This window comes from Tiliqua scincoides, chromosome 9, assembly GCF_035046505.1.
Source record: "Tiliqua scincoides isolate rTilSci1 chromosome 9, rTilSci1.hap2, whole genome shotgun sequence".
Lineage (NCBI taxonomy): Eukaryota > Metazoa > Chordata > Lepidosauria > Squamata > Scincidae > Tiliqua > Tiliqua scincoides.
Window position 1 is genome coordinate 48,069,318 of NC_089829.1, and position 16,627 is coordinate 48,085,944.

At 49.7% G+C, this 16,627-nt stretch overlaps 1 protein-coding gene across 4 annotated transcripts in view; it reads left to right on the plus strand.

The window, feature by feature from the left end:
- Positions 1–5,580: 5,580 nt before the first annotated feature.
- GNAO1 (G protein subunit alpha o1) overlaps positions 5,581–16,627 on the plus strand; it is a 199,857-nt gene continuing 188,810 nt past the window's right edge. For 2 of the 4 annotated variants that reach the window (XM_066636985.1, XM_066636984.1), the window contains exons 1-2: positions 5,581–6,080; positions 6,212–6,254. In XM_066636985.1, the coding sequence (XP_066493082.1) occupies positions 5,963–6,080; positions 6,212–6,254 (161 nt within the window). In that variant the 5' untranslated portion in view covers positions 5,581–5,962. The remainder of the gene's footprint in view (positions 6,081–6,211; positions 6,255–16,627) is intronic. The other 2 variants (XM_066636982.1, XM_066636983.1) reach the window with 2 other exon arrangements.

Consider the following 16,627-nt stretch of genomic DNA (forward strand, 5'->3'; position numbering starts at 1 on the left):
GGTGGAATGCCTCATCAAAGATAGGATCTCAGAACACATAGACGAACAGGCCTTGCTGAGGGAGAGTCAGCATGGCTTCTGTAAGGGTAAGTCTTGCCTCACAAACCTTATAGAATTCTTTGAAAAGGTCAACAGGCATGTGGATGCGGGAGAACCCGTGGACATTATATATCTGGACTTTCAGAAGGCATTTGACACAGCCCCTCACCAAAGGCTACTGAAAAAACTCCACAGTCAGGGAATTAGAGGACAGGTCCTCTCGTGGATTGAGAACTGGTTGGAGGCCAGGAAGCAGAGAGTGGGTGTCAATGGGCCATTTTCACAATGGAGAGAGGTGAAAAGCGGTGTGCCCCAAGGATTTGTCCTGGGACCGGTGCTTTTCAACCTCTTCATAAATGACCTGGAGACAGGGTTGAGCAGTGAAGTGGCTAAGTTTGCAGACGACACCAAACTTTTCCGAGTGGTAAAGACCAGAAGTGATTGTGAGGAGCTCCAGAAGGATCTCTCCAGACTGGCAGAATGGGCAGCAAAATGGCAGATGCGCTTCAATGTCAGTAAGTGTAAAGTCATGCACATTGGGGCAAAAAATCAAAACTTTAGATATAGGCTGATGGGTTCTGAGCTGTCTGTGACAGATCAGGAGAGAGATCTTGGGGTGGTGGTGAACAGGTCGATGAAAGTGTCGACCCAATGTGCGGCGGCAGTGAAGAACGCCAATTCTATGCTTGGGATCATTAGGAAGGGTATTGAGAACAAAACGGCTAGTATTATAATGCCGTTGTACAAATCGATGGTAAGGCCACACCTGGAGTATTGTGTCCAGTTCTGGTCGCCGCATCTCAAAAAGACATAGTGGAAATGGAAAGGGTGCAAAAGAGAGCGACTAAGATGATTACAGGGCTGGGGCACCTTCCTTATTAGGAAAGGCTACGGCGTTTGGGCCTCTTCAGCCTAGAAAAGAGACGCTTGAGGGGGGACATGATTGAGACATACAAAATTATGCAGGGGATGGACAGAGTGGATAGGGAGATGCTCTTTACACTCTCACATAATACCAGAACCAGGAGACATCCACTAAAATTGAGTGTTGGGCGGGTTAGGACAGACAAAAGAAAATATTTCTTTACTCAGCGCGTGGTTGGTCTATGGAACTCCTTGCCACAGGATGTGGTGCTGGCGTCTAGCCTAGACGCCTTTAAAAGGGGATTGGACGAGTTTCTGGAGGAAAAATCCATTATGGGGTACAAGCCATGATGAGTATGCGCAACCTCCTGATTTTAGGAATGGGTTAAGTCAGAATGCCAGATGTAGGGGAGGGCACCAGGATGAGGTCTCTTGTTATCTGGTGTGCTCCCTGGGGCATTTGGTGGGCCGCTGTGAGATACAAGAAGTTGGACTAGATGGGCCTATGGCCTGATCCAGTGGGGCTGTTCTTATGTTCTTATTCAGAAGCCCCATTGTAGTCAATGGGGCTTACTCCCAGGAAAGTGTGGAGGGGATTGTAGGCTAAATTTCAAGCTCTGCTTGGTGGGAAGTCTTCCTTGTGTCAGTGACAGCCTGCACCATGGGGGGAGGGGGGATTCAGCAAACACTCCTGTCAGGGGCTCGCTGCCTGGCCAGCCCCTGCCTTACCTGGAGGTGCAGGGGGGCGGAGGACAGGTGGGGAGGAAGAGCAAGAGGCAGGCCGAGGCGCAGAGCCGGTCAGCTGGTGATCAAGCCTCAGACAGCAGGGCGGGGTTGGCTCCAGGACCAGGTGCCGGGGTGAGAGGGGTGGAGCTGGGAACTCCATAAAGGCCAGGGAGGCCAATGATGAGGAGGAAGCTAGGCAAGGCTAACAGCCAGGAGGAAGGCTGCATGCCATGAGACCCAGGCTACCTTAGAAGCCAAAGAGGGGGACCTGGGTGGATCTAACCCCCCTTTTCAGACCTGAGGCCACTCAGCCTCATCCCAGGGACCTGCCACAGGGTGAACCCTTTTTGGCCACAGGACCCTCAACCCCTTCCCCAGGATCTGACAACTCCCTGGGTTTTTTAAAGCAATTCCCTCTGTTGCTACCACACCTGCCCCTGTGTGTGTGTGTGTGTGTGTGTGTGTGTGTGTGTGTGTGTGTGTGTGTGAGAGAGAGAGAGAGAGAGAGAGAGCGCGAGCGCGAGCGCGAGCGCGAGCGAGTGAGCAAGAGCAAGCTCCACCTTGCTGCACATGTTCTGGCTACAGAGGTTTTCTGCCCCCCCTTCCCCTCCTCAGCCTCTTTGCAGGCTCAGGAGCTCCAGGAATGTTACTGTTCCTTGCAAGGGGAAACTCTTCCAGGGCTATTTCCCTGCCTGGGCAGAGCCTTTTTGCAGTGTTTTGGGCTTCCAGATGACAGCGCAGGGCAAAGGAGGCAAAGGTGTGTGTGACTTTCAGTACCCCCACCCCATTCAAATTAAGACAAATGTGCATATAAAAAATCCATGGATAAATAGGCTGCACCTGTACTTTGCTATTGGAAAATGGCTGAGACATGACCCAATAAAACAGTGATTTTCAATCTTTTTCATCTTGACAAGGCAATAAAATTGTCAAGGCACACCATCAGGTTTTTGACAATTGACAAGGCACACCATGCTGCCAGTGGGGGGCTCACATTCCCATTGGCCCTACTAATAAATGATCTTTTCCTGTGGGGAAAATAAATTCCAGTGGCACACTAGTGTGCCATGGCACAGTGGTTGAAAATGGCAGCAATAAAAACTAATAAAACACCATGAGATCCTCTCCCTTTAATACAGTGAACAGGTGGGATGCTTGGCAGCAATAGGGGGGGTGCGCGGTGAGAACTGAAACAAGCTTCTGAGTTGGACAATTTTCTCTTGTCATTTGCAGTTTATGAACTACTAGGTGAGAACAGTGATGTCACTTCCTGCTTGATGATGTCACCTTCGGCCATGACATCACTTCCAGGTTGATGACATCACTTCCAGTGGGTCCCAGACAGATTGTCATTCTCAAAGGTGGTTTCTGGTCTAAAAGTTGTGAGAACCACTGACTAGATGACCTTTATGAATCCTTCCAACTCTTAACATGCTACAATTCTATTCATTTATTACTGATTTAGAACATTTATCCCTTTCCCATCACAATACTGATGTTTAATATATTCATATTATTCATACCCTGCTTCTAGGATAAGATATGAAAGCACCGTACAATTTTAATTTAAGGGTTGCAATTATTGCAATTATTATTTAAAGGTTCAGTTATGAAAAACATCAATATTGTTTTCGTTTTATTTTTTGTAAGCTGCTTTAATACCTTCCTCTAGTTATGTACCTTCTTTATTTTAGCTGCTATTTTACTTATTTGTAATGCTGCTGTTACTCATGGTGATTGTACTATTTTAGCTTGTGTGACTTATGTGATTTTTTTAAAGAAGGTTTTTAAAGTAAATTGTTGTTCTCTCTGAGATCTGGAAAGATGGATATAAATATTTTAAAAATTAAATACCGAAAATATCACCAAAGATATTTGAGTATAAGTCAATCTCACAGATAAGTCGAAGGCAGGTTTTAAGCCCCAAATCATGGAATTTTCTATGACCCTCTGATAAATTGAGGGTTCAACTTAGGAAGGCTGTCTAACTATAGTTTTGTCTGATTTTACTCAAGGCCAGATCCTACCAGTAATTGTTACCTAAGAACTAACTATACAGTCTATAATTGGTTTAAAATATCATAAAAGATCGTAAGATTTCTATTTTTTAACTTTTTAAATTCTGCTCTTCACATCCTTTTTGTAAACACTGTCAGAGTAAGTGCACTCTAAACATCATATTGGTAGAACCATTCAATCCTTCTTTAATGTGCCTGGTATATTAAGCCAGGGACTCAACATATAACATACAACACGTAACTGGGAGTGTGCAATTCAATTCACAATGGAGAGACAAGCAACAAGGAATGAGCATGAGCAAGTGCAGCTACACATAGTTGCAACTCTATTTACTCTGAAGTATACCCATTACTTTCCATGGGTGTTATTCTTAAGTAATGATGCACTGAATTGTAGCCATGAACTTTGTATCGGATGGAAATAAGGATTTCATCCTGGTGTTTTAAAAACCAGACCTCTGCCAAACATTTGCAGAATGGAATGAGAGTGTGGAAGGCTGGCTTGATTTAAATGGAAGCCTTGAGCTCCGGCTTACTTTTGTCTCAGGAACAGTGAAAAGGTTAACTTTGGTTAAAGCTTGCCTTGAAGCCTGGTCACCAGGGAGACTGACTGCCCTGTCATTATCTCTGCTGTTGCCACAGCCCTGACCCCAGAGTGACCTTACAGATAAGGCAAGGAGATGATTTACACTTGCTTTATTGGCAGAAATTTCTCACCTTAGGCTAGTGTCTATGGTAATTATTTCTTTAAGGTCCCAATCCTATCCAACTTTCCAGCACCGATGCACCTGCAATGCAGCCCAGAGTTCCCTTACCTTGAGGAGACCTCTGTGACTGCCCCCCATGGCTGGCTGCAGTGCATGCCCTGCTGGTCTGGCTGCAACAGCACTAGAAGGTTGAACAGGACTAGGCTCCGAGTTCCATTGCTTTTTACTTTGACTGCTCTATTTTTTGCGTTCACAGCGGATCTGCCATGGGCTTCACTCTATTTTTTCACTGTTAATTCAAATCAACAGGCAAACTTCCTGACCGGGAAGTGACTGCAGTGACGCCACTGTCTCTGCAATTCTGCAGCACTGCTTCCTCAGTGCTAAGGAGCAGGAGGCTGTGGCCCAGGCCCTGCCAGAGCCTTCTGTGCCACGGGCAGTGATGTGCCTGGCTCCTTGGACCTGGAGGATGTGCTCCGCTCTGGGGGCTCCCCGGCTGCGCAGAGGGCCGCGTCCTCCTCCCCTTCCCCCCCCACTTTCAGGAAGTGCAGTTGAGAATGGCCTAGAGGGGCAGGAGCGCAGCCGCTCTAGGCACCTGCCGCTGAGCCGAGGGCCTTCAGCCTCTCCTCCCCTTTAGAGACCGCCCTGGGTCGCTGGCCAGTGGAGCCCGCTGGCGCCCGGGGCCCTGCACCCCTCGCCCGCCTGAGCTGCGCGGGGGCAAGCACTGGCTCCTAAGAGCACAGAAGAGCCTGCTGGGGCGGGCCGCCCGGCGCGGCTTACGGGCAGCAGGAGGCCGGCCTGGCGCTCCGACTCCCAGGAGCCGCCCCGCGCCGCGCCTTCCTCCAGGGAGCGGCGGCGGGCGAGCGAGGCAGGAGCAAACGCTCCTCACTGCGGCAGGCCGCACGGCCCGGGCCGCGGCTCCTCCGGCGGGGGCGGGCCACGAGCGGGCCCCGTTCCCTCCGCAGGTGGGCCGGGCCGGGCCGGGCCGGGCGCGAGCCTCGGCCGTGCTCAGCGCAGCTCCCGCCGGCGGCCACAGCGGCAGGAGGAGCCCCGGGCGGGGCGGGGGGGGCGGGCGGCGCCGCAGACGTCATCGAGGCGGCCCAGCCAGTCAGCGAGCCCGGCTTCTCGGCTCGCCGCCGGGGAGGCAGCGGAGAGCCCTGCTGGCCGGCCGGCCGCCCGCCTGCGCACTCGCCCCGCCCCGCCGCGGCCCCGCCCTCGCCCGCCCCCTGCGCTGCTCTCCGCATCTCTCGGCTGGGCTGAAGGATGCGCTAGCTCGCCGCCGCCGCCCAGCAGAGACCCCGCGCAGGGGAGCGCAGGCAGCGCGGACCGCGCAGCAGCCAGGCCGCCGCCCGGAGACGCGAGCCCGCAGCGCCGCCCTTCCCTCCCTCCCTCCCTCCCTCTCCGCGCCCGCAGCCCCCGCCTCCTCGGGCGGGCGACGCAGAGCGCAGCGGGCGGGTGCCGTGCGGTGCCGGCGAGGAGCGGCTCCTCTCGCGCGGTGCCGAGCCCGTGGCAGCGCCTTCCCTGCGCGGCCCCTGGAGTGCCCGAGGCGGGGCGCGCGGCGGCGGCGAGCGGAGCGGAGCGGAGCGGAGGCAGAGCAGCTGCGCCGCCATGGGATGTACGCTGAGCGCGGAGGAGCGCGCGGCGCTGGAGCGGAGCAAGGCCATCGAGAAGAACCTCAAGGAGGACGGCATCACCGCCGCCAAGGACGTCAAGCTGCTGCTGCTCGGTGAGCGCCCCCGCCCCCGCCCCCGCCCAGCCCTCCGGGAAGCCCCCCGGCCAGGCGCGCCCCCGGCCCGGCCCCCCCCGCGGGCCCGGGCGCTGCGGCTCGCTCTCACGGCGCTTCTCTTTTCTCCGCAGGCGCGGGGGAGTCCGGGAAGAGCACCATCGTCAAGCAGATGAAGTAAGTCCCGCGTCGCCAGCGCCGCTCCCGCTCCCGGGGCTCCTCGCGCGGAGCGGCCGCCATCTTCGCGGCGGGAAGGGCTGGCCCTGCTCCGCGGGGCGCGGAGGGCGGGGCCGCCTCTGCCCGGCCGCTGTTCGGCGCGGTGGTGCTGAAGGCGGCTCGCCGCGGCCCCTCCCGAGGCCAGTGCGGGAGAGGCGCGCACACAATGGCCGCGCGTGACGCAAGCGCAGCCGGGCTGGCCGCCATGCTCGGCGCCGGGCTCCCCCCGCAGCCGCAGCCCGCTCCCGGGGGGGGGGCGGAGGCTCCGAGCCAGCTGGGCCCGCGGCAGACGGGGAGACCGGAGGAGGTGAGCCGGCCGCCCCCTCGCCCCCCACGCCCAGGCAGTGCTGGCTGAGCTCCAGACCACCCCCTTCCCTGCGCAGGCTGTGCATCGAGCACCCTGTCCAGTTCTGGTCGCACCTGTGCTGGGGATCGTTAGAAAAGGTATCGAGAACAAAACGGCTAGTATTATAATGCCGTTGTACCAATCGATGGTAAGGCCACACCTGGAGTATTGTGTCCAGTTCTGGTCGCCGCATCTCAAAAAAGACATAGTGGAAACGGAAAAGGTGCAAAAGAGAGCGACTAAGATGATTACGGGGCTGGGGCACCTTCCTTATGAGGAAAGGCTAAGGCGTTTGGGCCTCTTCAGCCTAGAAAAGACACGCCTGACGGGGGGCATGATTGAGACATACAAAATTATGCAGGGGATGGACAGAGTGGATAGGGAGATGCTCTTTACACTCTCACATAATACCAGAACCAGGGGACATCCACTAAAATTGAGTGTTGGGCGGGTTAGGACAGACAAAAGAAAATATTTCTTTACTCAGCGTGTGGTCAGTCTGTGGAACTCCTTGCCACAGGATGTGGTGACGGCATCTGGTCTGGACGCCTTTAAAAGGGGATTGGACGAGTTTCTGGAGGAAAAATCCATTACAAGCCATGATGTGCATGTGCAACCTCCTGATTTTAGAAATGGGTTATGTCAGAATGCTAGATGCAAGGGAGGGCACCAGGATGAGGTCTCTTGTTATCTGGTGTGCTCCCTGGGGCATTTGGTGGGCCGCTGTGAGATACAGGAAACTGGACTAGATGGGCCTATGGCCTGATCCAGTGGGACTGTTCTTATGGTTGCTGGCAGTTTGCAGGTGTGTGGCTCTGTTGCACACACACAGGCTGATGGTTGCTGTGCAAGAAACAATCACCCACTACCAGTGCCAGCATGCCCAGAGAGCTGGGCGGATGGCATCCCTGGGGAGAGGGATGTGGCCAGGAGGGCGGCTCCAGGGTGGTGCTGTGGGGTGGGGTGTTAAAAGCAGAGCAAGAAGACTGTGGGGAGGAGAGAGTGAGAAAGGGAAGACTCCCTGCCCTGCCTTAGTTTGAGGGAGGCATCGCTCCTTGTCTTTGATGAGGCGCAGCTCACAATGGAAGCCGAGACCAAGGCTGAGAGAAGTGTGTTCTTGCTGTCTGCTAGAGAGCCTTTTCCACCCTTCAGATGGCTTGTGTGTTGCTAAGGAAGAGACAGCACTTGGCAGGGGGGTTATTATTTGCAAAACCGCGTGCCCAGGGGAATCAGTCTCCATACACGCCCGTGCATGCACGCACATGCAGGTTTGCTTCCTGGGTTGATTCCTTCCGTTCTCTCCAGGTAAAGATTTCAGCTGGTGCAAGTGGTGGACAGCGGCAGGCAGAGATTCCCCCAGTCCATTGGCTCTGGGGAGCTTGGCAAACCTTGGCTCGTCTCCGCTCTTGAGATTTGAATGCCTTTGGAAGCCTTTGGCTTCCAAACAAGCTGTTTGGCAAGAGTTGGAGTGCTTCGGCCCTGTTCGGAAATCTTATTCTTTCTCCTCGAAGTACGGGAGTGTATGTTTGGGATTGATTTTTTTAAAAGATGCTTTTGGCCTGGACTCTCCTGCCTGCAGTTGGTCACATCCTTGCTCCACAGCTGTGAAGCCTACTTTGCTTTGGAAGGCCCTGTCTCTTAGCCATAGCTGCTATATGGGTTCTGTTTCCTATCAAGCGATCTTCTGAGCTTTGTGAAATAAATTTAAAAGTCTAGCCATTTGCAATTTTGTCTAATAAAGCACTGAATCCCCTCCTCCCATTTGCTCTCACCCATAAAGATTGTTTAAATCAAGTCAGTGTTGTGTGGTTAACCATTAAGGGCCCAGTCCTATCCATCTTTCCAGCACCGGTGCGACCATAATACAACCCCGTGGTAAAGGAACAAGTGTTCCCTTATCTTGAGAAGGCCTCTGTGACTGCCTTCCCACCACAGGATGCTGTGCATGTCCCATTCGCATGGCTGCACTGGCACTGGAAAATTGGATAGGATTGGGCCCTTAGGCAGGTTATTTTTAATGTGCGAGCATTAGCCTAACGCAGTGGCAAAGAGACTGAGTGGTGACCTAGGACTTCCCTGGTTCAGATCTCACCTCTGCCATGAACTGACGATGTGGCCTTAGGCAAGCCACTCCCTCTCAGCCTGAGTCAATATGGGCTTAAGAATCCCTTTTCCCCTAATAGGAACGTAGTTGGGATTAGATCAAGATAGAATATACTGTTTTGCCCACCCAGAAAGCACTATGCAAATGCTTGCTATCATCAGATGGGCAGATTATTTTATCCTGTTCATCTTTGCACTAACTCTGCAAGGTTGTTTTATTCTTATTCGTTCATTCCTACTTTCCCCATCCTACTGATGGGGCTGAGAAGTGTCTAGTGGATGAGTTCACATCTTAACACTATTTTAGTGTATGGTTTTTTGGAGAACTTCATTGGGCCGGGGATTTGAATACAGATCCAAGCCCATTCTGTTCTATGTTGGACTTTATTGACCTTACATGTGATTCGTTTGGGGGGCTTGAAAACAGTGTGCTTCTAGTGTCTAGGAAAGCAGTGAGAAGGCCCTGGGCAGGGACATCTCTCAGTGGAGAAGCACATGTCCAAGGTTCATTCTGTAGCCATTCCAGGTAGGGCCAGGAAAGTGCCCTGCCTGAAACCTTGAGGAGCTGCTACCAGTCAGTGTTGACATTATGGAGTTAGATGAGCCAGGGGGCTGACTCAACAGGTGGCAGCTTCATAAGATTATAAGGGGAATAAATCCAGTGAGGAATCATAGCTCTAGGTATTTTAGAAACACCTTGTTTCCAATATATGGGCATTCTGTTTTTGACTGAGGCTGCAGTCCTATACACTCTTTACTGGGAGTAAGCCACATTAAACACAATGGGACTTAGTGTAGACATGCACTGTCTATCAGTGATCCATCTAGCCCAGGGGTCTCCAAACCCCGGCCCAGGGGGCCAGATGCGGCCCGCGGAGACCCTCTATCTGGCCCGCGGCCAGCCTCTGATCCCCTGAGAGCCTCTGGCCCAGTTGACCAAACACAACCAGAGTTGTGCTTGTGAGGTGGGGGAAATGGGGGTCCATTTTAGTGTGTGTGCTTTATTTCTTAGGCTGTCTTGGTGCTTGGAGAAATCCTAGACATTTTAGCCCATTCATTCGTTCATTTCAGTTATTCATCTAAGTTCCATCTCTAATGTATTTATTTATATTTTTCGACCCTCGACACTGTGCCAGATATTTGATGTGGCCCTTCAGCTGAAAAGTTTAGACACCTCTGATCTAGCCCAAAGCTGTCTCCTCTATTCAGCAGTGGTTCTCCAAGGTTTCTAGCCAAGCCTCCACAAGTCTGCAAACTGAGATTCTTAACTGAGATGCTGCCTCTATCACTGAGCTAAGGACCATCCACCAAGCTTACTTGACTATCCTCTTCTTCCCCAAACTAGTAATCTTACAAGTGTAGCCTCCTGTCTTCTGCAGCCCAAGCCGATAGTCTTTTCTTCTCTCCTACTACTACCTCCCAGTGCTTCATCCCTTTTCCCAGCTCCCATGCACATCCCCATTGGTTGCCTGTTGGGAGAGAAGAGAAGGGAATTGAGCTCCTTCTCCACCATATCTCAACCACATGTGATGATTCCTGAGGAGTCTCCATATCTCTGGTTATCTCCCTGATTTGTTCAGTCTTGCTCATAAAATATACTGGACTCTGTTGTAGTGAGGTGTGTGTGTTCAATGCAGTTTTGAACATGTGCAAGCCTGGGCCTTTAAACTCTCTTCAGAAACTTGTTCTCCTTACTGCAATCTCCACCCCCACCCCCACCCCCGCTGTCTGAAATGGTCCTCCCCACATCCCTGCACCTGAGATAAACTGTACCTCCATCAGCCCAGAATTCATGATCCCTTGTGCCTTTGTGCAATCCCTGAGGGACTTGAGAGTGTGCATCCCTTCCCTGCCTTTTTCGGGAGTTGTATATGCAGAATATACTCTATCAGTGTCTGTATATGGTTCAGGAATATCTGCTTCCTCTTTTTCTCTCTTCCAAGCCTGCTTTGAATTGGTTCTTGAGATGTTTTACAGTGGCCTAAACAACAAAGGAGGTGGATAATTGAATTCCAGAATAATATAGTCCCTCACTTCAGCAAGGGACCTACTTCAGTGAAGCCGCCTTAGGTCCCTTTGGGGGGAGAGGCAGGGCGGAAATGCAGGAAATAAATAAGTTGTCATGTCAAAGCAGATACATGTCTTGTTATACACGTGCATCACAATGACACTTCTGGTGCAGCTTCCGATGTGAATGCCAATCCCTAACTGTGACCCTTAGCCCAGCGGAAGCTAGAAGTAGCTTGTGTCTGTTTTTAGGGGGTGGATGCAGTTTTAAGCATGGTACTGTGTCTGGGTGCTCATGACACTGAGGTGAAGAAGGTTTGCTTGGTTTTGCTCTCAAAGGCTGTAGCCAAGCCATGCAAGGCCAGCTGATCGTATGGGAGTGGAATATTGGAAAGCAGTTGTGTTGATCTCTTCCCTCTCTGATTCTTTTAATTGTGTTAAATGAGTTGAGATGGGCTTTCATTTGGAAGGGGGTACTGGGAGGAACTGTTACCAGACAGAGCCTTTTCTGTGGTGGCAGCATGCCCGTGCCACACTACCAGGGACGGTCCGTTTTCATTGTGCTTGGCTCTGCTTTGATCGGATTTGTTCTAGCTCGGTCGTATTGTTATGTGAAGGTTGAAATTCCAGGCATTGCTAGAATTTTTGATGGCCTGTTTGTATCATTGTTATTATTGGTTTAGGTGTGAATGATTACTTATTTTATTTTGTGAACCATTCTGTGCCAATTTTATTTAGAAAAACAGGATTTTAAAAAATGTGAAACTGGAAAAAACCAAACTGAAGGGAGATTATTTATCACATTTTTACTTTCATTGGTTGACGTGCACAGATTGTTGTTGTCAGTACTTTGGTTTGCTACAGTGAAGATGATGTAAGGAGAGTTCAGATAAACAGATTGGTTAGCATTTCTGTGGCTATGTTCTGTGCCTTCCATTTGATTACATGTTATATCCATGTTTGAAATCCCAGGTGGGAAATGGTTAAGGGGTAGTATCAGCCAGGTGGGCCATTGGCTGAGGTCCCATGCCAGTCAGAGGACCCTCCTATTCAGGCAAGTCCCTAAACCCGCTGTGTTCATGGCAGTGGTAATATCCAGTGCTGGACGAAGACTTGCCATGAGAACCAGTGCAGGAGTTTTCCTCAGGACCCCCCAGAAATCTGGCACAAGCAGTGGATGGCTTGTTTTGTGTCATTATTGCATTCTGTCTTTGAGAACCAGTTTTCATAAAAGCAGATGAGGCAGTCGTCAACCTTCACCTGCACAGTCTATACCTATAGTGGCGGCACATACCTTGCTCTTCCATACAAGGAAATCATCTTTGTTAGAAACTATACATTAGCGATTGAGTTTCTAACCAGCCTGCTCCCTGATATGCTACTTTTCTGTGTGCAAGAAATGTACAGGGGGGAGCATTCAGTCCTTGAGGTGGTATCCAGTGGTACATGCTGGACCCCCAGACCCCGCTGCTTGGCAGCAAGTCCAGCAACACAACGCGACAAGCAGTGGTGCGAGACTTCACTTCGTGGGCAAAGCTCAAGCATACGATTTTTGCATTCTCAAAACTGCCCTCCTATCCTCCCTGAACCTCATACCATCTGTTTGTTTGTTGTGTTGCATCTGGCCTCCCAATCCAGAAGCAACTGGCAGTGACATTATCACCAGTTACTTCTGGTGGTACTTTCAGCAAGTGGACCATGCAAAGTGGTTTGGTGGGGGACAAAAGTTGAAAAACACGGAGCTAGAGCTCAAATAAGTGTTTTTGGATCAATGAAATCTGGAGGCACCTGGAGCATGTACAGTGTCATGTATCAGCAAACCATGATTTATAGGAAAATGTTTTTAAAAGCATGTATTTTAAAAATGATCATAGTGATATAAAATTATCTGTTAGGGTCTTTTAAAATCATAACTGGTTTGAAGTGGGTGTTGATGTGTTCTGAGTTGTTATGAATGGATACAGAGGAATGTACAGATTTGTACACATTCAGGATTGCCACTATTTCTCATTCCTACTCTGCTCCATAGTTTCTTATGAGAGAAGATTTTCCATCAAAATTCCAATATGGGTATGGATGTATGCACGGTGCTCATTAACTCCTATTATTTCTTAAAAGGGAATGTATGTAGCCAATGTTATGAAGACCCGGGCCATAAAAGCACATCATATGCAACAAATATGTTCTCAAGGATGTTTCAGAAAACAAATGTCTTCCTCATTGGTCATTCACTGGAGCTGGAAATAGTTATTGGGTGTGATAAGAGGGATTGCAAAGAAATGTAAAACTATTAAGCATAGGTGTTTTGTCAGAGCTCAGTTATGGGGGCAAGCAGTGATTGTGATTTACTTTAATTGGCAGCAGATGACTGTTACAATAGAGAAAGAGTTAAATACTGCTTGGGAAAAGCTGCAGAGGAAGTAAATGGGGTCAGGTCAGGATGATTCTGGCACCCCAGTGCAAAAGATGCGTACAGCTGTGATAACATAAGAACATAAGAACAGCCCCACTGGATCAGGCTATAGGCCCATCTAGTCCAGCTTCCTGTATCTCACAGCGGCCCACCAAATGCCCCAGGGAGCACACCAGATAACAAGAGACCTCATCCTGGTGCCCTCCCTTGCATCTAGCATTCTGACATAACCCATTTCTAAAATCAGGAGGTTACGCATACACATCATGGCTTGTACCCCATAATGGATTTTTCCTCCAGAAACTTGTCCAATCCCCTTTTAAAGGCGTCTAGGCTAGACGCCAGCACCACATCCTGTGGCAAGGAGTTCCACAGACCGACCACACGCTGAGTAAAGAAATATTTTCTTTTGTCTGTCCTAACCCACCCAACACTCAATTTTAGTGGATGTCCCCTGGTTCTGGTATTATGTGAGAGTGTAAAGAGCATCTCCCTATCCACTCTGTCCATCCCCTGCATAATTTTGTATGTCTCAATCATGTCCCCCCTCAGGCGTCTCTTTTCTAGGCTGAAGAGGCCCAAACGCCGTAGCCTTTCCTCATAAGGAAGGTGCCCCAGCCCCATAATCATCTTAGTCGCTCTCTTTTGCACCTTTTCCATTTCCACTATGTCTTTTTTGAGATGCGGCGACCAGAACTGGACACAATACTCCAGGTGTGGCCTTACCATAGATTTGTACAACGGCATTATAATACTAGCCGTTTTGTTCTCAATACCCTTCCTAATGATCCCAAGCATAGAATTGTACCTTCTTCACTGCCGCCGCACATTGGGTCGACACTTTCATCGACCTGTCCACCACCACCCCAAGATCTCTCTCCTGATCTGTCACAGACAGCTCAGAACCCATCAGCCTATATCTAAAGTTTTGATTTTTTGCCCCAATGTGCATGACTTTACACTTACTGACATTGAAGCGCATCTGCCATTTTGCTGCCCATTCTGCCAGTCTGGAGAGATCCTTCTGGAGCTCCTCACAATCATTTCTGGTCTTCACCACTCAGAAAAGTTTGGTGTCGTCTGCAAACTTAGCCACTTCACTGCTCAACCCTGTCTCCAGGTCATTTATGAAGAGGTTGAAAAGCACCGGTCCCAGGACAGATCCTTGGGGCACACTGCTTTTCACCTCTCTCCATTGTGAAAATTGCCCATTGACACCCACTCTCTGCTTCCTGGCCTCCAACCAGTTCTCAATCCATGAGAGGACCTGTCTTCTAATTCCCTGACTGTGGAGTTTTTTCAGTAGCCTTTGGTGAGGGACCGTGTCAAACGCCTTCTGAAAGTCCAGATATATAATGTCCACGGGTTCTCCCACATCCACATGCCTGTTGACCTTTTCAAAGAATTCTAAAAGGTTCGTGAGGCAAGACTTACCCTTACAGAAGCCATGCTGACTCTCCCTCAGCAAGGCCTGTTCGTCTATGTGTTTTGAGATCCTATCTTTGATGAGGCATTCTACCATCTTACCCGGTATAGATGTTAGGCTGACCGGCCTATAGTTTCCCGGGTCCCCCCTCTTTCCCTTTTTAAAGATAGGCGTGATATTTGCTATCCTCCAATCTTCTGGCACCATGGCCGTTTTGAGGGACAAGTTGCATACCTTAGTCAAGAGATCTGCAACTTCATTCTTCAATTCCTTAATAACTCTTGGGTGGATGCCATCAGGGCCCGGTGACTTATTGATCTTTAATTTATCAATGAGGTCTGAAACATCTTCTCTTTTAACCTCTATCTGACTTAACTCCTCGGTCAGGAGGGGCCGTTTGGGCAGCGGTATCTGCCCGAGGTCTTCTGCCGTGAAGACAGATGCAAAGAACTCATTTAATTTCTCTGCCATCTCTAAGTCTCCTTTTATATCCCCTTTCCCTCCCTCACCATCCAGAGGGCCAACCGCTTCTCTGGCGGGTTTCCTGCTTCTAACATATTTGAAGAAGCTTTTATTATTCCCCTTAATGTTGCTGGCCATGCATTCCTCATAGTCTCGCTTGGCCTCCCGTATCACCTTCTTACATTTCTTTTGCCACAGTTGATGTTCCTTTTTATTCTCCTCATTAGGGCAAGACTTCCATTTACGGAAGGAAGCTTCCTTGCCCTTCACAGCCTCTCTAACTTGGCTGGTTAGCCATGCGGGCACCCTCCTGGATTTAGTGATGGATGGACATGTGCTTCTTAAAGCACAATCCTTGGGATATCTACTCAGATTTAATTCCCATTGCATTCAATGGGACTTATCCCAAGCAAATTTTGTGTAGGATTGCAGCCGTAGGGCCATTGAATTTATTGGATTTTATTTCTGAGTAGACATGGATAAAAGTGCTGTGTTATAGTACAAATTGTGAATTGTAATATCAATTAAAAAATGTTTGTGCTAGAATGACATATATGTTAAGTGCCCAGAGCTTGGTCCTGATTCACTTAGCTGTGTTTTCAGAACCTTGTCCCATGCTCAGAAAATCCCACCCTTTGATATTCCAGATTTTAAATAAGCATTCTGTCTGTGTCAATGTGTCTCTAGTATGCTTGCTTCTGTCACCTAAAGCCAGCTTCAGATAGAAACTACCTTTCAAAGTACAACATAGACATCTGTTTCTTTGACATCTATTGTTATATGGTGATGCTAAAAATGATAGCAGCTGATCACATGGAAAAGCTGATCACCAAGGCAAACAAAGAAAGGGACAAAAATGTACAGGTTTAACTTAATTATCCATGGATTTTTCACCTGTGTTTTTATCTCAACACAATGAGAAGGGTCTCTAATTTAAAGGAGAAAATTCATTTAACAATAGCATCTTTAATGGGAGAGAGGGTAGCAGCAGACTGACAATCCATCAATCATTCTCTCTCCAGACACTTAGAATAGCTTCAGTCTGAGGCAAGTGACCCCTCCCTTCCCCCCCCAGCATGTGAAAGAATATAAGAACATAATATAAGAACATAAGAACAGCCCCACTGGAGCAGGCCATAGGCCCATCTAGTCCAGCTTCCTGTATCTCACAGCGACCCACCAAATGCCCCAGGGAGCACACCAGATAACAAGAGACCTCATCCTGGTGCCCTCCCCTGCATCTGGCCTTCTGACATAGCCCATTTCTAAAATCAGGAGGTTGCGCATACACATCATGGCTTGTACCCCGTGATGGATTTTTCCTCCAGAAACTTGTCCAATCCCCTTTTAAAGGCATCCAGGCCAGATGCCGTCACTACATCCTGCGGCAAGGAGTTCCACAGGCCAACCACACACTGAGTAAAAAAAATATTTTCTTTTGTTAAATTACAGTGATTATCACTTCCTCCATTTCCCCCCTCCCCCCATCCTGCACTGTGGCTCCTGGTCAAGAGAGGGATTGCTTCCTAGGACTGAAGCCTTTCTAAGCACCTGGAGAGAGACTGTCTGCTTGATGC